Source organism: Camelus dromedarius, chromosome 6, assembly GCF_036321535.1.
Source record: "Camelus dromedarius isolate mCamDro1 chromosome 6, mCamDro1.pat, whole genome shotgun sequence".
NCBI lineage: Eukaryota > Metazoa > Chordata > Mammalia > Artiodactyla > Camelidae > Camelus > Camelus dromedarius.
In genome coordinates, this window is record NC_087441.1 from 73,859,642 (window position 1) to 73,883,266 (window position 23,625).

Below are 23,625 nucleotides of genomic sequence, written 5' to 3' on the forward strand. Positions count from 1 at the left end.
AATTTTTCTTCATCTTGCTGGAAACAACTAGTATTTATGTTTACACTCCACTTAATTTGGATACAAAAACACATTAATCAGGTTTGCCAAGAGATCTGTTGTCAAGAATAAGAAATATAATATATGCACATCTTTGTTGGGATAATTAATGGAAATAATGATTAATCATCTGGATTTAATCAAAAGCTGTTGTGACATCTACTAAAAATGGAAAATGAGAAGTGGTTTCCCATCAAGATTAGGATATTCCTTTACTGGTAAATGGATCAAATGAAAGTATTAAAAATAACACTATTGACCAAAAATAAGATACTGCCCCTGCCTTTATAAGAAGAGAGAATTAGAGGTATGAAAAAAGCATATTATTTTTTAAAAATACTTCTCCTTGAGTAGTAGAGTAGCTACAGGGGAGATAAGTAAGTTGCCCAATTTTTAAACTGGTCATACTCAACAAGTAATAATTTCATTGACGTCAATCTCATTGTCCACACAGGCTTTGACGGTTAAAATAGTAGAAAGGTAATAGCTCCTCTAATTTTGTTACATTGCCACAATGTGAAAATGTACTATTTTTAATCCTTTGTTTGTTTGTTTTTCCCCAATAATGCCCTGGCTGATACCACTCAGAAAGCAGAGGTTATGGGTGGATGGACCTAAATCAGCCCAGAGTCCCTGCCCAGTTCTAGGATCCATTAACCTGTAGTCATTAGCTACTAAAGTGGGACCTGCCATTCACAGGTAGATGTCTAACTTAATTTATACATAAAGTGTCCTTCTTGGAGTCGCCATTGCTTTTTCTGCCAATGGCGAGTGAAGCCCGCAGGTTGGAAGTGTTGAGAATAACTTGTGAAGTATGGTAGCCATTCCATAAATGTGCACAGAAACAGCAACCTGGACCAGAGATGGAGAGATTATTATCAGATCTAACTCTAAATATCCATACTGAAGGAGGTCAGCAGACATGTTGTCGTCCCAAACTGGTCCTGGATGCTGCGATGCATTTGTGTTAGAGTTTGGTGCCCTGTGATCTGGTGACTGTCAGCCCTCACCCCCCACCAAGGAGAGCTGCCATTCTAGGGTGACTCTTCCTTATCTCTGCCAGGCTGCTCCCCTTCCCCACTTCTACCCTTTTAAAAATACTCTGGACTGTGCCTCTCATTAAAGTGCTGAGTTTATCACACACACACACACACACACACACACACACACACACACACACACACACACAAAGGGAATTCCCTAGGATTGCAACTTCTCTGGAGTCTCATTTGGTTTCTGAGCAATTTTCTTTTAGTGGGAAGAAAGAATCACAATGCTTGCTTCCTCTGGGTTCCTGTCTTCTCTGAGTGGCCCCCCTCATTGTCCAGAGCTGTGCTTCTCAAATTTCAGTGACCCAGAGAACCACCCAGAGAACTCGTTAAGACAGAGATTCTTGAGCCAACGCCCCTCACCACCCCCGCAAGATCCTGATTCAGGAGGTCTGGTCCCAGCCTGTGAATCTGCACTTCTCACAAGCTCCCAGGTGATGGCATGATGGTGCTGTGGATGCCCCCTTGGGTTGCACTGGCCTGGAGTCAAAATAAATAAATTAATTAAAAAGAATGGAAAACTCACCAGGAGTGGAAAACAGTCCTCCACCGCGGCGCCACTGCTGACAGTTGAGATGATCTCCCAACAAAACTGCAGAAGTTTGTTCGATACATACTTCTTCATAAACAGTAAAGGGTGGTTTCTGCAATCCATTCATTAGGAGAAAACAGACAACGCGTTTCAAGTCTCCCTAACCAGCTTGTGTTTCAACCGAAATAAGATCTCTTTACAGCCATCACTTACACAGGGCTGTCAACTAGTCGTGGACAAGGAAGAATGGTTTAGTCATTACCCAGATCTCAGCTGAACAGCCCCAGTGCCCCTGTCGGGTGGGGAGCAGGAGGAAGAGCTGGGGGTCATTGGAACCCGTTTGCTGTGAAGCTCTGCCCCCCAGAACACAGATCTAATGTAGCAGGAGTGAATTTTCACTGTCCCCCAAGGCTATACGCTACTCTAGGTGGATAACATTTGGGATGGGGGCATATCAGGGAGAAGAATGGGGTATAAGCTCTCATTAAAATGCTTTCCTCAGTTCCCATTTGGAGGAGTGTGTGTGTGTGTGTGTGTGAGAAACAATTCTGTCTCTGTTAGAGACAAACTTAACGAGTAAAGAAGTCAGACTTCCAAATTTTGTGGACCACTGTATTTTAAAGCTAAACGTAGTCCTTCTTGGAAACCCAAATACAGAAGTGTAAAATTTATATTTTTTTCTAAAGTGAAAAAAAAAAAACCCCTACTACTCTCTATGGAAATTTTCCCATCCAAGTTGGCACCTTTTTTATCTTTTTCATTCAAAACCACAAGGTGAATCACTAACAGTAGTTTTTTTAAAAAAGCTCCAATTCCATTAGATTTCTGTCCTTTTTGCAATCAGATGTTACCTGTGTACCCTCTAAGGAGTTATATTATGACCTGTTCAGTTTCAAAAGGTTAAAGCAAGTGTTTTCAGTGAATACCTGGGGAAATGGCAAGTAATGTCACACCCAGGTGACCACACCAGCCATTCATCTGAAACCAGCCAGCGAGGCCGGGGGTGGCAGTAGGTGGCACCAGGCACTGACTTCTTTATCTTCAGTGCCTTATTTGTTCTTGCTGAGTCATCTCAGATACACTCCAAACAGCAGGGCAATAAGCTAGAACTTGAAAACACCCCAGAGGGATGCTTATTCAATGTCTAAACCATCATCCGATCTTCTTGAAAAGCTGGGGTTTCCCTCCCTGGTCTGGTCTGCAGTTCGGCAACAGATCGGCTCGATGGGAGAGGGAGAATTAGAGAAGAACCACTGGGGTCTGAAACAAGCCATGCATATGCCAGATAGTACCACCTGTCTGCTATTCAAACCTGTTGCTATGGAAACAATTACTCTCAGACTTTGCCTTATCAGATTACTCATCAGATGAGACTCTGAGAAACTCTCACAGCTTCTGCCAGAGCATAAACTTGAAAAGCAATTTTTGTAAACTTAGATGACGCTACCTTGGCCAATTTAGAAATATTTGGCAACATGCTGATCATTGGCAAATTGAAATCGAAAATTTAAGAAGCACTCTAAATTTTTTTTTTTTAATACACTGCTAGATTTGAATTCTTAGGTTTTTTTTCCTTCTTTTTTTTTAATTCAAGTGTAGTCAGTTTACAATCGATGTTGTGTTCATTTCAGGTGTACAGCATAGTGATTCGGTTATACATTTGTATTTATTCCTTTTCATATACTTTCTCATTATAGGTTATTACAAGACATTGAATATACTTCTCTGTGCTACACAGTAGGACCTTGTTGTTCATCTATTTCATATATAGTAGCTTGTATTTGCAAATCTTGAACTTCCACTTTATTCCTCTCCCACTGTCCCTTTCCCCCGGGGAAGCATAAGTTTGCTTTTTATGTCTGTGAGTCTGTTTCTGTTTTGCAAATAAGTTCATGTGTGTCTTTCCCCCCTAGATTCCATGTATAAGTGATGTCACATAGTATTTTTCTTTCTCTTTATGGCTTACATCACTTAGTATGACAATCTTCAGGTCCATCCATGTTACTGCAAATGGCATTATTTTATTCTTTCTTATGGCTGAGTAGTATTCCATTGTATAAATATACCACAACTTCTTTATCCAGTCATCTGTCAGTGGACGTTTAGGTTGTTTCCATGCCTTGGCTATTGTAAATAGTGCTGCTGTGAACATTGGGGTGCAGGTGTCTTTTCAAATTAGAGTTCCCTCCAGATACATGCTCAGGAGTGGGACTGCTGGATCATATGGTAAGTCTACTTTTAGTTTTTTGAGGAATCTCTATACTGTTTTTCATAGTGGCTGCACCAAACTGCATTCCCACCAACTGTGTAGGAGGGTTCCCTTTTCTCCACATCCTCTCCAGCATTTAACATTTGTGGACTTTTTAATGATGACCATTCTGACCAGTGTGAGGTGACTGACTTCCAGAATTAGAAAACAATTTTTGCAAAATACATAAATACTTATTCTACCTCTGCAACAAATGTTTAGAGATGGTGTAACATTCTCTGCATATGGGCTAAGAGAGCTGTTTGATTGACGTCGGTCCACCACCTCCTCACTGAGTGATTTGTCTCTGCCGTGTTTTCCCCATGTTTACAGTGAGAATAATTGCACCCACTTTAAAGGTTGTAATGACAGTTATTTGAATTGAAACATTTAATGTGCTGAGAAGAGTGCCTAGTTCAGAGTGATGTGTAAAATATGCTTTCACCTTGAGGCTGATCACAGTCATTCTCTATGTAAGGAAGGCTAGTATGAAACACATTCGATAAACACCCTTCTTTTTCCCTCAGACCTTAGCAGCACCGTGAATTCTTCATGTGTGTAAGTTCCACTGCTGAGATGAGAACTATAAGCAGTGTGAACAGAGAGGTTGGATCCATCTCATTCTCCTCTGCGCTCCCTCCAGCGTAGGGGATTCCCAAAACTTAAGAATTAATGAATTGCCAGCAAGTGAAATTTGAAGTGTGGGGTCAGGCAGAGTGCATTTTTTTCTTATTTTTTTCCATTCTGCACGCAGCTCTGTAGTTTAGAATCGATTTCTCTTTAATGCTGAAATTCTCGCATAAGTGGTGAAAACTAATTTTCCACATCAAATTGATTTAAGCCCTGTATAATTTCTGCTATTTTTAAGAGACAGAAAATCAGTTTGAAGACACTGATTAACAGCTAATCACTAGGTAATTGCTACCTTGTTTTAAGGGAGCGTGCTAACTACATACTTGTGACTTCAAGTACAGTTGTGTCTTTGCAGATGGGTTTTTCCATCTTTACACTAGGACAGCAAAGTGTAGGGTCCTTAAGCTGATGAACAGAGTCTCCATTCCATTTGGCTGAGGCATAAAGAAGCAAGGACTTCAGATTGATACATAATAATCTTTTTTTTAATGTTGAGCACGGAGGGATGGCCTGAGCTAATTATATTTTCTAATTTACAAAATTCACACAGGAAGGATTAAACAGAAAAAAAGTGAACACACATCTCTATCTATAGCTTTTGTTTCTTTCCGGAGACTTGGGTAAATGCACCAACCAGCTTTTTACACCAGGATGTGCTCACATTACCTCCCACTTGAAACTATTTTTAGCATTTTCTCTCCCAAGTCTACCCTCCTCATGTGCTGTAACTCAGGGTAGAGCAAACCAGACGTTCTTCCTGGAAACCTGAGTTTCATCTCTTTTTTCTCTCTTCTCACCTCCTACACCAGCTGGAGCTGAGCCCACCCCTCCTCTTAAATAGAGTTGGAATCTGCCCACTTCCGGTGATGTCACAACCCTTCTTCTTCAATTACACCCTTTAGATAGGGTGACACAGGCCTCCTGACTTCAGTGTCGCTTTCCTTCAACCCATCCTCCAAACTGTAGGCACAGCCTTCAGATCATTATAATACATTTCCCTCATACTTCATTTTTTTTTATTAAAGTCTAGTCATTTTACAATGTTGTGTCAGTTTCCAGTGTGCAGCATCATGTTGCAGTCATAACACATACATACATATATTCCTTTTCATATTCTTTTTCATTATAGGTTACTGCAAGATATTGAATATAGTTGCCTGTGCTTTACAGCATAAACTTGTTGTTTATCTATTTTATATATAGTAGTTAGTATCTACAAATCTCGACCTCCCAGTTTATTCCTTGGCACCCCCTTTCCCCACCAGTAACCATAAGTTTGTACACTATGTCTGTGAGCTTTTTTCTGTTTTGTAGATAAGTTCATTTGTAGGGCTATCATTAAAAAGTCCACAAACAATAAATGCTGGAGAGGCTATGGAGAAAAGGGAACCCTCCTATTCTGTTGGTGGGAATGTAGTTTGGTGCAGCTACTATGGAAAACAGTATGGAGATTCCTCAAAAGACTACAAATAGACTTACATATGATCCAGCAATCCCACTCCTAGGCTTATATCCAGAAGAAACTCTAATTCGAAAAGATACATTCACCCCAATGTTCATAGCAGCCCTATTTACAATAGCCAAGACATAGAAACAAGATGGCTATTTGATAAAGTAGTGGTATATTTATACAATGGAATACCAGTCAGCCATAAAAAAATTAAATAATGCCATCAGCAGCAACATGGATGGACCTGGAGATCATCATTCTAAGTGAAGTAAGCCAGAGAAAGAAAAACACCACATGACCATAAGATATCACTTATATGTGGAATCTTAAAAAAAAAGACCCACACCCTTAAATTCAACCTCCTAGTTTAGCTCATCATTTTCACCCTTTCCTCCTCCTGCAGTTACCCACTTTCACTCATCTGCAGATTTTCCTAGCCCTTCTGAAATGTTCCTAATTTCTTGGATGCACCAGGTTTTCCTTGCCCCAAGTCTTGCCACATGTGGTCCCCGAGGCACACTTTCTCATCCTCTTTAACTAATGCCTACTGGTCCTTCACCTCTCAACCTGGACATCCTTCTGGAAGTCCTCCACTGATGGGTTCTCCCCTCAAGTTCTCCTGGAGCAGCCGAGACTTCTCAGGTCGTAATGGGAACCCTGCTGTATTATAATTTTTCTACTTACTGTGTCTCTCACCTTCTTGGAAGCTGAGAGGCCCTGACTCTTCTTGTTTGTTCTTTTTATGCACAGGATTTAACAAGGTGACTGGAACATATGGGTGTTCAGTAAATATGTGTAGAATGAGTAGGTTACATTCGTTCCACTGAGGAGGCCCCAGAAAGTGTCTCACAACGGGCCTCTATAAGCCTCAGATGGACGAAAATAAATTGGTATTTTAATATTTAGGCTGTTTTGCTTTTGGGATGGGCCTAAAGAGACCTATTTTCTGAACCAAAGTTTTTAAAGATAGAATCTTCAAAGATGTCAAATCACCTTTGATGAAATATTCAAAGCAGCTGTGGGATTTGACATGACTTCTAAAAAGCTGAAAACCCTGGACCCATTTGCAGCTCTGAATCTCTGATTCCCCTGTTGTCTCTCTTTCCGATGATTTGTGTCCTGAGTTTTGGTCTCCAAGAAGCACAGTGAACCCAAAGCTTCTCGAATTTACAGTGCAGAAACCAAAGTTCGTTGATTTTCAAAAAATCACTCTGATTATTTTTTGGTCTGGAAGTGCACCATAGTGATTGTCACTAGGTAAATGGGAATTGATACTTGAGCAGTGTGATTGGAAGAACTATTTAATCAGCTTTCTTCTTAACCAGTTAGGATGGATGAAGATCACATCACAGGATTCTGAATAGGGCCCTCTGGACTCTTACCAAGTCAGGCCCAGCCCTACAAGGTCAAGTTTTGTAAATACTTGGTACCATGGAAGCCCATTTTGGCTAATTGGGTTTTTTAAATTTTTAAATTTTTTGAATTTTTATTCCCATTTCTGAAAAATTGAAGTATAGTTGATTTACAGTGTTGTATTAGCTTCTGGTGTACAGCATAGTGATTCAGTTATACATATATTATTTTGGCTAATTGTTAAGAAAACTATAGGAGCCAAGTGCTCTCTTATTGGTCCTAAGTGAACATACTACCTACTGTAGGCCTATTTCATACATACACACACACACACACACACACACACACACACACACACACACAGAGTTCTTAGTACTTTGCTGAATCATCCTCGTTCTCTGTCCCCTTAAGAACTGGAGCAATGGGAAAATAGATCTTTTGAACGTAATTACTAGTTAACGGTATATGTGTGTCTGCAGGTGTCCACCATCATTTGCTAGACCTGAAAACGCTCTGTGCTCTGAGTGAAAAAAAACAACAGAAAAATCCCCGTCTTCATGGTGCTTACATTTTACCAGGAGGAGGCAAAAAATAAAAACTAAGCAGACTAGAGAACCGTGTAGAAGTTATAAGGTGATGGGTGTTTTGGAGAGTAGTCAGGCCGGGGAGGGGAGGGAGTGTGGAAGGCAGACAGGACGCCTCTGAGAAGGTGAGATCCCAGCAGAGCTTGAAGGCAGCGAACATCAGCCCTGCACAGGCTCAGGGGTGGGGCCCTCCTGTAGTACCGGAGAAGCCCCTAGCGGGCAGTGTAGCAGAGGGGCCGGTGGGAGCAGAGAGGGTGGGAGTGACGCCGCGTCCAGATGGAGGGGCCCTGTAACTGATGGTCTTTTAATCGCTCAATGTTGTACTTACACGAAGAGAAGAATCTTTTCCCCAAGTAGTGTACCTTTAAAACACCGAGCAGTGACCTATATCTGAGGGCTGCCAGTTACTCCTTCTGTCCTCTTGATTTGAGCCTCGTGTCAGCGGTGAGCCCCGCAAGCGCTTCTCCCTCCTGGCCCACCCGTGCCATCTAGTGGTGAACGCCTGCAATTACCAGGTTTTTTGACCACGAGAGGAAGGGGGAAAGGCTTGGGGAACAGAGCCCTCGTGAAACCACACGGGGAGATGAAGACATCCCCTGTGCGAATTGCTTCTTCATTGGCTATGTCAAGACTGCATCAGGGAAAAACAAAACAAAACAAAACCCTAAAAGCTATAGCAACAAATTTCATGAAATGCATTTCAAATTTCATCAGTGGAAACTGAAGAAAATTTGTGTCTGAGGGCGGGGAGGGATAAATTAGGGGCCAGGGATTAACAGACACGTTGCTCTATATAAAATAGATAAACAACGAGGACCTACTGCAGAGCATAGTGAACTATATTCAATACCCTGTAATAGCCTATAATGGAAAAGAATCTGAAAAGAAAAAAAATATGTCTGTATCTGTATAACTGAATCACTTTGCTGTACACTTGAAACATACATTATAAATCAACTACCCTTCAATAAAAAATATTTTTAAAAAAAGAGTTTGAAAACATTAAGAAAGTAAGAGTGAAGTGAAAGATTAACATGAAGAGTTAATGAAGACACTGAACAGAAGTTGGGCATATAGATTAAAAAGAATAATCAAGCATCATAGTAGTATTAGATTAGTTACTGTTATATCTTTATTAAAAATAGACTAATTTATACAGGATTCAACTATGTCATAAAGTAGGCATGATGTATTTTGTGAGTTTCAACATGTGTTATATTTTCCTTTTCATATTCTGCAGTTGTTTTGGTTGACATTTACAGAAACACGGTTATCATCTATTACAGTGTCGTCCCATGTGGTAGCTATTAAAATTCAAATTTACACACAGCCCTGCAGCCCAGCAGGGACTCCCTCACCACGGCCTGCCTCCCGGGCTCTGCATCCGCCCTTCACGAAGCAGGGGACGGCGCAGTGGGTGAAGCAGCCAGTCTGCTAATTCTCTGGCCAGTGAGGGAGTGGCTGCTGCATCTCTGAATTTTTTTCTCTGCTGTTTCTGTTCTTGCGATATAGGGTGAAAGAGTCCAGGACCTTATCCTCGCGGGAGTTGGACCATTTGCGGGAGATGGGTCTTATTTTTTATTTTATTATTTTCTGATTTTATTGATTTATGATGGTTCCTCTGCAATTCATCACTGCTACTCCCACGCCAGACTCAGTGGCACATTCAGCAATCTGGTCCCAGGAAGGGGCTTTGCCAAACCTCAGCCCTCCAGCCCCTGTAACAGTCCAGCTATGCAGGCGGTGGGTAAGGGTGGGATGGGAGGGTCCAGAACAGCTCCTGAAGGGGTAAGGGTGGAGCACCCCGGCAAGGCGACTCCTCCCCACCCAGTCCTCTATTCCTACCCTTAGTTTCTCCTCTGGACCCACCATGTAACAAAAATAATATATATTTGGAATCTGAAAACAACAACAACAACTCAATTCACCTCACTCTACCTGTTTCCCCATTTGATAAATGGGGCTAGTATCTCTACCTTATAAAGTTGTTGGGGAAAATTAAATGAGGCTATTCAAGGAAAACTGTTAGTATTATTACTGTTATTAATAGCTTGGAAATTATCTAAGGAAAGCATTTAACGTAAGGCAAAAGTAAAGTGTGGGTGATTCTGCGAAGGACACGGAATGAGATGGAGAGAGAGTGGTCCGAGTCCCTGGTGGGGTCCTGAGAGAAAACAGCTTTCTGAGACCCTCAGAAACATGTTTTCAAGGAGGAGGGAGAAGTCAATGTGGAACGCGTCATAGGAAAGGTCCAGTGCGTGATGATCGAAGGGGACGCATCGGACTTGACGTTAGAAGGTCATTGGTGGGGTGAGGAGGGGACATTTATGGAAACAGGACCGATGAAGGTTGGACCACCTGCTAAACCACCCACTATGGGTTGGAAACACGTGCCTAGGAGTTTTAATGAGAACCTAGATTAAATATATGGATCATCTCAGCGTGAGGGGAATTATCTTGAACAATTCAAGGGAGCAAGGAGGCGATGCAAGAATCAGGATTCTGGAATCTGGTCGTGCTGACACCTCCACCAGCCCCATCACCTTAGACAAGCCCCTTCTTCTGGGACCCTCCTCTGTAAAGAGGAAGGAGATGGCATAGGTGATCTTCAATGTCACTCTCCTTTCTAAATGCCCCACGAGTTTAAACCATCCGTCTTATCTCAGGTAATTATAAAGTAAATATTACTTCAAGACAGTAATGCCTCAAACTGCACTGTTTACCTGCTCACAATTGTAATGTATCGTAATGAGTCCATAAATTCTAAAGTTGAATTCGATTTGCATTGATTAAATCATCTATTGTCCCCAAAGGGGGCAGTTCTCCCCAGATAGCACACTCACATATATATTAGGTACTTACAATTTTTAGGTCCTTATTTATTTACTAGGTATTTACATAGCCATGTATTCATTCACTTATTCATTCAACTTTGAGCATCTTCTGTGTGCAAACCACACCATTAAGTGAAAGATACAGAGATAAGAGGACCCAAGATCTCAGTCAAGTTGTGGAGACAAATATCTGAACATATCTGCATGGCAGTGCCATGTGGGTGTGTCTGGAGGAGGGACTGGTGTGTTCTTTCTGGGAGCAAGATGTCAGCTTTCATACTACAAAGATAGACCTGGGGGAAGGTATGGCTCAGTGGTAGCGTGCCTGCTTAACATGCATGAGGTTCTGGGTTCGATCCCCAGTACCTCCATTAATAAACCTAATTACCTTCCCCCTCCAAAAAAAAAAAAAAAAAAAAAAGAAGAAGAATACTATATAAGTAGATGTTATTCTTTCATGAATTCCTTGGCTTTCCACTAAGACATTTCTAGGATGCATCTGTTTTTCTTGAAATTCCCTTTAACTCTCTTGCCTCACTGATAAAATTGAGCTTTCAAAGTAAATAAGGCCAAAAGATAAAAGCTGTTTATTTGTATATGCTGTAGGATGATTGACATCATTGCTTTTATAGGAAGAAAGAAATAAAAAAGTTTTACATCTTTGCCCTTTATGTTTATTTACTCTTGGCACCTACAGTTAATAATTCTAAGATGGCTTTCCATTTACTAGAAATCATTTTATTGTATCACATCCCAAAACCTTATGGATGTTGAGGAATGGCAGAAAGATTTTTTATATGTCTGCTTGAATATAATGTTCAATTTATAGGCAAATCCAAATGACTTTTTCTAAAAGCCTATGCAGTAAGCACGTTCAAAAGAAAATACATCTCTGTGAAGATTTTGTAGATAATGAAGTGAAAGCTAGTGGTGTTTTGTTGATGAAGACATCTCTGACATTTCAGTTAACCATCCAATTTAAGGAAAATGAAAGCTCTTTATATTTTGGGGATTGTATATTGCCAATATTCAAAAAATAAACACCACTGGCATTCAAGTCCCTCTGTTTTAAATTGCAGCACCTTATGAAATCTGCCCAGAGGATTATCTGATGTCGATGGTGTGGAAGAGGACTCCAGCCGGCGACTTGGCCTTCAATCAGTGCCCACTGAATGCCACAGGTAAAGCAGGGTGACCCCCGACCCAAACGATGACCGCCACCCAACAGCAGGATGCTGTGTTCCTGGGCCACGCTTTGCCCCATATCCACAAATAAATCCGTCCAGTAAGCAGCTAATAAAGCAGTTTTGGTAAAGGGCTTTCTAAGTGGAGACAACAAAGAGATCTAGAAAATATTGCTGATGGAGTTGGTTTCTTGACGTGACTCCTATGCATTATATAAATCAACCAAGTACCAGTTCCACCTGCATGTTTGTTTAGAGCACGGAAGTGTACACACCCAGTTTTTCAGCCCGCCTCTGGGTTCTGTGTCGCCTCCCAGCCTCCCTGTCCTAAAGCTCTCCCTGTTCTCTGTGACTCGCAGGCACCGCTAGCAGACGCTGCTCGCTCAGTCTTCATGGAGTGGCCTTCTGGGAACAGCCCAGCTTTGCAAGATGCATATCCAATGAGTACAGACACTTGCAGCATTCAGTAGGTGCAAAGCCAGCTTTAATACTTGCTCTGTTTCTTGTTTGCTCATGATCGCTGTCCTAGAATTGAATCTTCTGCTGTAATGTCAACTCCGTAAACTCTCTGAAAAAAGGCCGGGAGGAAAGCTAATGCTTATAAGTCAGCGCTGTATTGTTTCGTTCCCAGGGTTTGGGTTTTTTAGGGGTCCTGCTATTTAAATGAAAGAATTCCTTGTCTAGCGGGAGAAGGCCTGAATCGAATCCATCATTCAGGTTTATGTATAAGAGTTAAACTGTATATCATGATTGACACAAACCTGTGTTACATATTACATAAAACTTACTTCAAAAATACCCTGCTTTTTTAAATTAAATTTAAAAGTAGTTGGGAAATGAGAATGCTGTGTCACTTAGGTATCAAATTTCTCACTGCATTTTGACATTGACACACACACAAAAATGACAGTGCTATTATCCAAGAGAAAATGAGTTACTCACGAAAGATTACATGGGGCACGTTTCCAAAAATAGCCCCTGTTCTCCCACACATCCTTGTGTTATCCATGCTGGATGGATATTTTGAGCACCGGTAAATGCCGCGTGGTACTTTACGAGTGCAAGTCATTGTCATTTTCGAAGACTGTTGTCATTCACCCTGACAGTCGAGAGAGCTCCCTTCCAGAACAAACACTGCAGGGCTTAGAACAAAATACGAAGCAGGAGCCACTGGAGAGCCCACCATTGGCAGGGATGCTGTTTTGATAAGAGCCTTGAAGTTTTGTTGTGTTTATAATTTCTTTTTATTTTCTTACTGCTGCTCACAAATAAATGTGATTCTTAAAAAAAAAAAAATCCTGGAGAAACTTCTTGCTTGTGGATGGACAAGTAGCTTGTGCAGTAACAACTCTTATTAATGAGGGAAAAGTATCCAATTATCAGAGAAACAAAAAAGCACGATTTAAAAAGATCTGAGAGCCAAATGCTGTCTAATATGTTTACTTACCAAATCGATAATTGAATTGATGATCACTTGGCTACATAGAGCTTTATTTCTGTCATTGTGTACATATACATACATATATATTCACATACATTATATATACATCCATGTTATTGAATATATATGTATACACTTAAATACTGATTACACACAAATGCATATATTTAATAACAGATATTTATGTCCATATCAGTCATGGGTGATATTTGGCTTCACTGAGTTTTATTTCTATCAAAATTAAAATATTTCAGAATTAGGTATAACCAAAGACTTCATTATGAATTTCATTTTTAATAAATTCCATTTCCCCCTAATTTTAGAGGTTAGACTTTGTTTACTTAATCTTAATAATATCCATACTTAGTTCTTGTCTGTTCATGATAACAAGTGAGACTAAATTGCATGGATTAAGTAAAGCATGAGTCAGCTCTTACAGATTTGTTAAGAATGAATACTATCAGTTGTTTGCAGAAAATGTTTTCCTTTATAAACTCAGTGTTTTGTACAATAATATTTAAATGAGTTTGCTTGCTGTGAGAGCAGGCCATCGGATAATAGAAACAGAAACTCTCTGTGAAACAGGAGAGATGGTCTGGAATCGGGACTGTCACAGGAATTGTGCGGTCAGCGGCTGGACAGCCGGGGTGCCTGCTGGTGCCGAGGTGCCCGGGGGAGTATGTGCAGCCCCAGGGCACTCCGCGCCCACAGGGCGCCAGGCACTCGGCGGGCACGTTTATAATTAGCCCCAGTCCTCAGCACGCCTTGCAAGTGGGTCTCAGGTTGCATGAAAAGAAACGGACCCTCCGCGGAGGAGCAGTCCAGTTCAGTGAGACAAGAATGAAAGTCACACCCCAGGTACAATTGTTCCAAAGTGTACCCTCTTCTCTGAAAGTCATACTACCTCCTGATTTTTTTTTTTTTTTTTTTTTTTTCTGGTTGGAAATCCTCTGCCTTGGATTCTGGTGCTGGGGACGTTGCTTTCTGGTTGTGCGTCCTGTTTAAAAGCCATGTGATTTCACTCAAGTCTTGCCTTGCTATTTGCAAAATGAAACTGGTAGTGTCATCGTAGCATCTCTGGAGGTTTGGGAAGAGTAGATGAGATGCTCTAAGTGAGATGTTTGCAAAGCAAAAGTTATGTAACTATGAGATACCGATATCTACATGGACAGAAAATGGGTTAGTTTAAAAATTATCTCAATGAGAGTAAAAATTTAGATTTCAGTGTATTACTGACCTGAACTGTGCATGTGGAAAAATACAGATAAATACAGATGAATGGATAGTAGGTAGGGAGGCAGGTAACTGATTGGATGGATGGATGGATAGGATTGACATTACATGTACTTTTGCACATGAATTCTTCCTACATGCACATACAGAAATATACACGCACTTAAACCTGCATACACGCACACGTACACGCATACACACACACATCTAGGGTTGCCTGGGGGCCACGATCTTTACAAGTTCAGGGAAGTATAGGACCACTGTATGGGTGCTTATCCAGTACATCAAGCTCATCATGTATACTCTGAACAGTCACCTGGAGGTGGAAATTAAGTCACCTTCCTTGCGCACTCTCACTCTCGTGGGTCCCACGCCTTGCTGTGTGGCAAAGCTAGCTGGTGCTTGTTTACAGAACAGTTCTGACTCCCGTAAATTCTTAAATCACTATGAAGACTCTACATATGCTCCTCTAGGAAAATTTATCTTTTCACAATTTAATGTTCTCTTTTCCTTGGGAGATTTCACTAATTGACTCTATATTCATTAAGCTCATTAAATGTTCCTTGTCACCCACTAAAGAGAATTACTTAGGGAGATCTGTGTTTTCAAACTCTTCACGTATAGAATATAGGCGATGTACTGTACAAACACACACAGATTGCACGATTTTATATACCTGTTTTATAAAGTGACATGAAAAGTAAGTTGGAAATGACATTTTATCATCAATAAACATAAGTTGACTGTGTTCTATGATCTCTCATAGTTATAAACTAATGGAGGTAGGCAGAAAGGAGTTGTTAAGCAATTTAATATATAAAATTACTAATCTGTGCTATTGAACATTCACTGAATTCTTTGAGGAAAGAAACCATTCCTTTTAATCTTCATTTCTCTGGTGCCCAACACAATGCTCAGCATACTCTAGGTGTTCCAGAGATGCTTGCATAAAAAATGACTGTCACTTTTCTTATCAGGAGGGGGATACTGGCAGCAATGCCAGACTTAATGTTCACGAATTTTCATCACGTGATCTTATTAAGTGTTATCCCTCATGTGCAATTTTCCTAGCCCCCAAACATCTCGAAAGGTGGAGTGACTGATGATGTTACATTATGAAATAATTTGGCCCTTGCAGAAGAATTTTGATAAGCTAAAAATCATGACGTTTGTTGGAAACTTTGTAAGATAGAAAATTAAATGCTATGACCGGACCGCTGTTTATAAAAAAGAAAAGTCACCAAGAAATGCACACAATTAAAAGAAAATTGAGGATGGAGGAATAAAGTGTTGAATGTAGTGGACTTCTTGGAAATTTCATGGTTTCTCCATACGATAACATGTCATTTCATATTCTGGGATATTTTTTGAATTTTATACCGAGCAAGGTGGAAATAATTTCAGAACTTACTGATAAGTAGACACAGAAGTCAGGCAAATTAAGAACACTATCTTTTACTTATAAAACTATTTGGAGAAAAGGGGTGACTATTAGGGGTCAGGTGAGTCAGTCTTATCTTGAATTAAAGAAACAGATCCATCTTGTCTTCAGAGCACCTGGATAGTCCCAGCATGCCTCTCCCTTGTTCATTCTCTCCCTCTCTCTTGTATTCACACACAGATGTGGACCTACACACACACAGACCTGAAGTGACAGACAACACAGAACTAGGAGAAGGCATCCCCTCTGCAGGTAGTTCTAGAACAAAAGGAGTTGACTCAAGCATACTTGGCTTTACCTAAATTCATCAGACAGGAAAGTCAGTCCTCCTTCCCTGGAGAGGAGTGAGTGATGGGGGACTGAGAAAGGCCAAAGGTACTCCTCTTAGAGAAGAAGACCCTCCACATGGAAATACAAAGAATCGGTGTAAAGGTTTCCTTTTAAGTCATGGTTTCTTAAAACCTCTGTTTCTATCTTTTCAAGCCTTCATTTGACAATGAATAAATACAGACTTTGGAGCACTGATCTGTGTGGTCGGGGAAAGGTGACTTTGTGGGAAGGATGTGAAAAAGCCCACATCCTGGTTGAAGGATGTTGTTTCTCCTGGTTTCCTCTGCTTTTCTGGGTGGTTTATTAGGAGAGAGAGAGAAGGATAGAGATGGGTGGGGTGAGGAGTTAGAGGAAGGGAGAGAGAGCCAGAGAGAGGCTGACATGGAGAAGGGCTGGCTGGTTGTGGCAGGACCCAGCAGGAAGAGCAGGTGAGAGTCAGGGGACTGGAGATACTCAAAACCAGTGGCCAGTATCCAGTTTACGTGTCACTCAGTTTATTACAGACAATAAGCACGCAACACAGGTTTGTCAAAGTTGTGAAAATAGAAGAGAAGGTAACAAACCACTGCGGGCAAAGCTTGGCAAGAGGGGTAGCGGTCTCTGCTCTGACAATGTGTTTTGGACACGTGTGAGTGGGGAGTCACCATCTGCTCCGACTGGAACGGGTCTCAGCATTTTGGAGAGGGTCCTCCAGATAAGAGCCTTCAGATCACTCAGCTTCCTGGCGTCTTTGTAAGGAGCAATGGTTACACCAGAGGAGGGGGTCTTGACTTTACCGGTCGCTTCCTCTGTTCCAGTGATGTCCATCACCCATCAAACTTCTTATCTAAAGTAACACTCTTAGTTTATCATTCAAAGACACTCACAGTCCTACAGAGGACGTTTGAGAACAACCAATATGGAAGTTCACACTGGCCTCTGTGACACATTTTGAGCTACTCATCGTGTCTTAACGTAGCTTAAACTCTGTAAGTTTCATGCAAGTTGAGTAGAAATTGTAACCCGAAAATCGTAGGAATCGTAACCCAAAGGAAGTCATGTCATAATATTGCTTTCTGTTTTCCCATATTCCCTGCCTTCCTTCCAGGGGAATTTTGCTTCATTGCAACAAAACTTATCACATATCACACTTTTTTGGCCACCACCTCAATGCACAAATGTCCAGCCCATCACCAAAAGAGGGCAATACTTTTGATTATTGCAGCTTATTTAGGGGAAGAAAAGTAAACAATGACCACCATCGTTTTGTTGACAGCAAATCCATATTGAGCCAAAAAAGTAGATTAGTTCTATTGTTTTTTTAATGAGTGATTGTGAAACAAAGAACTCAGGACTATGGACCAGTCAGCCAGGGAAACTAGCAGGTGATTTTAATTTTTGAAAGTAAGTAAAGGTGAGTGAACTTGGGAGAGCAAGAGATATTTGTTCTGCCTTTTTTTTTTTTTTTTTTTTTTTTTTTGCAGTTTAATGTAGCTGGGACAAGGTGAGTGATGGGGAAATCGAGGAGAAGCTAGATTAGTAGCTTTTGTTTTGTTTTGTTTTGTTTTGTTTTAATTCTGGCTGAACATTATACCCATGTAAGAGTTCTTAAAAAAATACCAGTGGAAAGTTCAACCAAGGCCAATTAAGTACAGTTGTTACCAGCCCTTAGTGGACGTTCGATGGATGTGAACTGTTATCATTATTAATTACAATATTAACTTGACATTCATGTACATATGTTTCTATTTACATGGAGTTCTCATGTAACAATGTGGACATCCTCGTTTTAAGTACTCAAGACATAGCACATGACTGTCTTTTTATCCTTGTCGCCAAATTTTAGGTTTCTCAGAGTCCTCCCTCCCAGAGCTCAAAAAATCGTTGCAAAATCCAACAATGCCAAGGGAAAGTTGAAGAACATTATTTCCTTTAAGATGGACAGAAGCCTCTTAATTTTATTTTCGACCATGTGTTAAAATTTTGGTATCTGAGTTCCACTGTATGATTCTAGTTTTTAGCATGTGGCCCTGAATAAAATTATGAGTTTCCTAAGTGTTCAGTAAATGATAATAGTTCACAGTTTTTAAATGCTACCTTCCCTGAAGGAGCTGATTGGAAAAAAAAAAATCGGAAGGAAGGTGTTAATTGAATCGTGATATTCTAAGCACTTTATATGTCAAAGTTTACAGCATATTTCAAGGACAAGATAGAGAATATTTTAGACTTTATATTCCGTATGCTCCCTGTTCTAACTATTCAGCTCTGCTGTTAGAGCACAAGAGCAACCATGGACAGTTAGTAAACATGACTGTGTTCCAGTAAAACCTTTACCAAAACAGGCAATGGGCTGGATTTGGCCCGTAGGCTGTAATTCGCTAGCTCCTGGTCTATAATATACATTTTATTTTAAAGTTTGGTTTTTCTTTTTTAAGATTTTAACTCTATTAGAATTTTCCATCAGAGAATGGACAAATTTTATTTTCTTCTTTTCTTCTCTGTTTTCTTTAATGTTTTAACCGGTCATTTTAAATTTCTTATCAGCGAAATTTAATATTTGGAAAATCTGTGAAGGGGCTTGTTTTGTTTTCTTGCATCAGTCACAGGAGCAGGCATGTCTAGTAATTTTTGATTAACTCTCAGGCATTGTGTAAAACAGATGTAGCTTTTTAGATAACGTTAATTTCCACCCAAAAGCATTCCCTCTTTCCTTGGTTATTCAAATATAAATGAAGAGCTGGAACTTTAATGCAGCTGAGGATTGATCTGGGTCAGGATGTTTTGCAGTTTTTGTAAGACTACATCCATGTAGTCTCTCCTTCTTCACTGTGTGTCTTACATGCTTTAGATAGAGAGCTTATGTGTGTCCATCCCATTAGCCCTGAGAAACTGTAGAAGATTCAGGTCTGCCTTTCAAAGGGTCCAAGCTTTCTGCCCAAGCAACTTCAGATGCATCGGATGTCCTGAGGAGGAGACAGCTGGTTGCTTAAAGCTGGAATCCTCCCTCAGCAGGCATTTGTTTCTAAATATCTACTTACAGGGATGGAGAAAATTGTGCCCTGCTTTTCAAAAGTGTTTATCCTAACTCTTCACTTCCTACACATTTCAAAAATTCAGCAAATGTCTCAAGGAGAAAAATCCGAGTAAGATTTTTAGGGATCCTACAATTTCCATTATATTTCTCCAGCCCTAGGCAACCAAACCTAATAATAATAATAATAATAATAATAATAACAATAATAATAATAATAACATTAGTTTCGCTTTCTACCCTAGAGGTCCTCTGCCTGGGCCATGCCTGCCCCTCACTTCTTGCCAAAATTTTACAAGCATTCCTAAGGTGGGGGGGAATCCAACTGGCTGAAATTGTTGTTCTACCTCAGAAAGTATCTCCTTTTCCTGGAATTTTAATTTGTCTCATCCAGAGCTTTCTGATGCTTTAAAGAGTATGATTTTTGTAATTTATATGGTTTTCTTTCTAGTTGTGGTGGCAAGCACATTAGCCTTACAGGAATTGCTATATTCTACCAAACTAATAAATTTTAATTAAAAAAAAAATCTTTAATCATGTATGATAGTGTTTCCTAAGGAATTTTAAAGGAGTCTATTACATAGATGTATAATGAAATACTTCTAAAATTATACTTTATTTCCTCATTTTGAAAAACTCACAACATATTATGATTGTATTTACAAAGGCCTGGGAGATTTTTAAGTTTATCCCTGGTTATGGATTTAGTGTGCCTTGGTGAAGAAATGTTAGTGTTAGTTCTAGCCATTGAATCCACTGACTTGAAACTTATTCATAGGGTGACTTAATGGAATATACTTGTACAGAGAATTATATTTAGGCTAATGCCAAAGGAAGACTATTATAAAGGAAAATGTACTCTATTATTCAGTCATTCATCCATTCATCCAACTACCCATTAGGTTATTCTACACATATCCACTGCACTTTACTAGGTCCAACACAGTGCGAGGATCGGAGGATGCAACATAACAAATACACAATAAAGTAGACAGGAAAAGGCATAAAATAATTCCAAACTCTGATATGTTGGAGGAACTTAACAAAGGGCCAACATAGGGAATAAAGTTTGGGGACCACTTTACATAAGGAAGTCACTGAGGTATCTATGAGGAAATGAACTCATAACTGTGACCTGAAAGATAAGGTAGATCTAGACGTGCAAAGAGTGAGGCAAATGAGATTGTCAGGGAACAAGAGTACATTTTACCAGGGAGAAGAGCATATGAAAAAACCTTGAGATAAGGAAGTGAAACTTGAGTCAGTGTCCAGAGATGGTGAGCAAGGAGAGAGTGTCATGAGATGAGTTTGGAGAACTAGGTAGAGAAGAAATTACTCTGTGCCTCAAAGACCTCTGCTAAGAGTTTGGATTTTGTTCTAAGGGCAGTGGGAAGCCATTGACAGTAGTGAGTGATGTGATTCAGTATAATTAAAGAGAGTCATAAGACTGTTCTATGGAGACCAGGCTGTAGGGCCGGGACACAGAGCTGTGGAGTTTGCCTCAGAATTCAGAGGAGTCTCTCCTCTGAGTAATGGTGCCCTTTATTGAGATTGAGTGAGCACATGCAGCTGATGGTGACATCATTTTCTGCAGTGAGGAAGGCAGGATGCTGAAGATTACCCTGAGGCAGGTGGGCTTTGGGTTTGCCAAAGGCTGTATGGTACAGAAGTTTGAAATAAAGAACTTAGAGTAGAGCTAGCAAGGGTCAATGTGACTACTCTTCAGCAAAGTCAAGCTCCTTGGATGCAGATGTGGAGAGCGCATCTGGTGGAGCCAAAATGTTTCCTAAAGACCAGAAGTAGAAGCAGTACCCGGGAGCTTGTTAGAAATAAAGAATCTCAGACCCTGTCCCAGACCTACTTCCTCAGAGTCTGCACTTCGGAACGTTCCCTTTGTGATTTATATGCACACGAACTTTAAGAAGCACTGTGGTAGGTTTTATCTAGGGTTGAAGTTCTGGTGGATGAATACAAAGAAGTTAAATGAGTGCCAGCAAGCTCCACACCATCACAAGACATACTATGTCAAGCAATACCCAGTTTTCCTCTCCTGGGCACACAAGAGGATTGTGTTTCTTCACTGCTTGATGTTGGATGTAAAAAGTTGGTTGTGTGTGGAAGTGACCTTTGTTCTGTCAAGCCTGAGACTGCTCTTGCCAGTGCAAAACTCTTCATCCTCTATCATCTCTATACCCTAAGGGACTAGGATGAACAGAGCCTCCCTGATAACCTGAGTTGCATATGGCGTGTGAGTAAGAAATACATCTTTTTGTTTTCAGGGGCTGAAATTTTGGAGCATTTTGTTATCATAGCATAACCTATCCCATTCTGACTGATGCAGTATCTCTTGAACTAGAAAACTCAAGGAACAGAAGCAGAATTGAAAAACTCTTTGAGACAGGGGGTTACTTAATGCTCTATCTCCCCTTGAACAGGTTCCTGAAAGTTTGGGTCCCCATCTGTGTGCACTAGCCTGCTTTGAGCTCATGCACATGCTCTAGTGCTGTCCCCTGGCTCAGAATATTAATAATAATTCTAGATGTGTCTAGTGTTAACAGGAGAAATCCCACCTACCTATGGCCTTTGCTTGGGAATTGTACTTTTGATATTCGACTAGAAATTAAAGCTTTTTCGAGATTTTTACTGGGTAGGAAGTTGACTGTGCTGTCATCCCTACTTTGGAAACATCCAGGCTTTACAGGGAAATATACACAGTGTATATTTATCTCTGTTTTCTTCAAGAACTTACATTCTCGTAACAATACCTTGCAGTCCTCAAATTCATGGCATCCTATAACTCACTCCAGGAACTCCTAGGGCAAGAATTCAGGGTATTCAATGCCCCTGTGGCCAAAAGCTGTTCATCCTGGGTTCTGGGTGATACATTTATGCAGGGGAAATTTAACTAAATCACCCAATTACATTGTCCCTAGACAAGAATTGTCTTTTCAAATTTGAACTTCTAGTCCTAAGATGAATACACATTTTTTATATCAAATATGGGGGCGGGGGGGTGGGAAACAAGTATTCATGTATTAGAACAAAAGATACACTTTCTTTTTCATACAGGATGATTGTTGTCTTTCCTGAAGATACCAGATAGATCTGTGAATAATTTAATACCATCATTTAGTGAGTGACTTTGGTCTGAGTAAATGGCAGTTATGAACTGAAGCAAAAAATGTATATTTAGATTATCGCTTTATGAAAAGAAGTTTCTGGTGTAATTATCTCTTAATTGAAGCCACTTAGCGCTGTGAGAACCTTTAATATACCTTACAGATGGACTGTAGGAGTTGATGCTGAAAATAATATATAAATATATGATGTTTAAAGTGTGTCATTTGCACAGAGTGACTATGATAAGCCTTCTTTTAAGATTCACACAACAGAGGCAGCTGTGGCTGGCAGTGGGAGGCATACGATGAAAATAAGATTATTTCAGAAACACACCTACTCTTTGCACCATGACCCTCACCACATCTCTCTATATAAAGAGTAAGGAGGCTTAATCCAGAACCATAAAAAGCAACTCTTTTTAGACTTCAGGGATTTCTCTTTTTTCTTTCACTGTTGATCTTGTCAACAGTATTAAATGCGAATGACACAGAAACTTTTAAGACTTGTCCTTTGGAGCAAAAATGCTCACAGAGTACTGCAATGTGAGCAGACAAAATCGCTGATAATTGTAATTTTAAAGGAAATATTAAAATTACAAACCTTTCTGAGCTACTTCAGTGACCAAATTAAGATAGAAATTTTTAAAAATGCAGCCTAAATGTTATAGAATCCTTGCTGTATCCATGGAATCTTTTTGTCTACACTTGAATAAAACTACCCACAGAAACGTTTATAGACGTTGGCAAATAGCTTTAGGAACCTTTCCACATTGCTTTCAAAAATAGCCATCACAACTCAGGTCATTGATAGCCAGCCCCTCAGCAGCCTGGAAAGTTGTTCTTCAAACTGTCTGCTTCCTATACTCTTTCTTCATGTGATAAAAGATGTAATGTCTCTTGAAAACAGCCATGATTGAGAATGATTTCTAAATATTGAAGCATTCTGACAACGTCCAGCAAAAGCACTCTATAAAACCTGAGTTAAGCATGCAGTGGTTAAGAGCATGGATTCTGGCGTCTAACTGTCTGGGCTCAAATGTTGGTACAATTTGGGAGCTATGCAATCCTGAGGAATGCATGTCACCACACTGGACCTCTATTTCTTCACTATAAGGTGTAGGTGATGATAGCACCTCCAATGGTTG

At 40.2% G+C, this 23,625-nt stretch overlaps 1 protein-coding gene across 6 annotated transcripts in view; it reads left to right on the forward strand.

The window, feature by feature from the left end:
• Window positions 1-23,625, forward strand: part of ADGRB3 (adhesion G protein-coupled receptor B3) — a 686,067-nt gene that overhangs the window by 294,823 nt on the left and 367,619 nt on the right. For all 6 annotated transcript variants that reach the window (XM_064486949.1, XM_064486947.1, XM_064486950.1 and 3 more), the window contains 2 exons: window positions 11,802-11,903; window positions 12,266-12,372. In XM_064486949.1, the coding sequence (XP_064343019.1) occupies window positions 11,802-11,903; window positions 12,266-12,372 (209 nt within the window). The remainder of the gene's footprint in view (window positions 1-11,801; window positions 11,904-12,265; window positions 12,373-23,625) is intronic.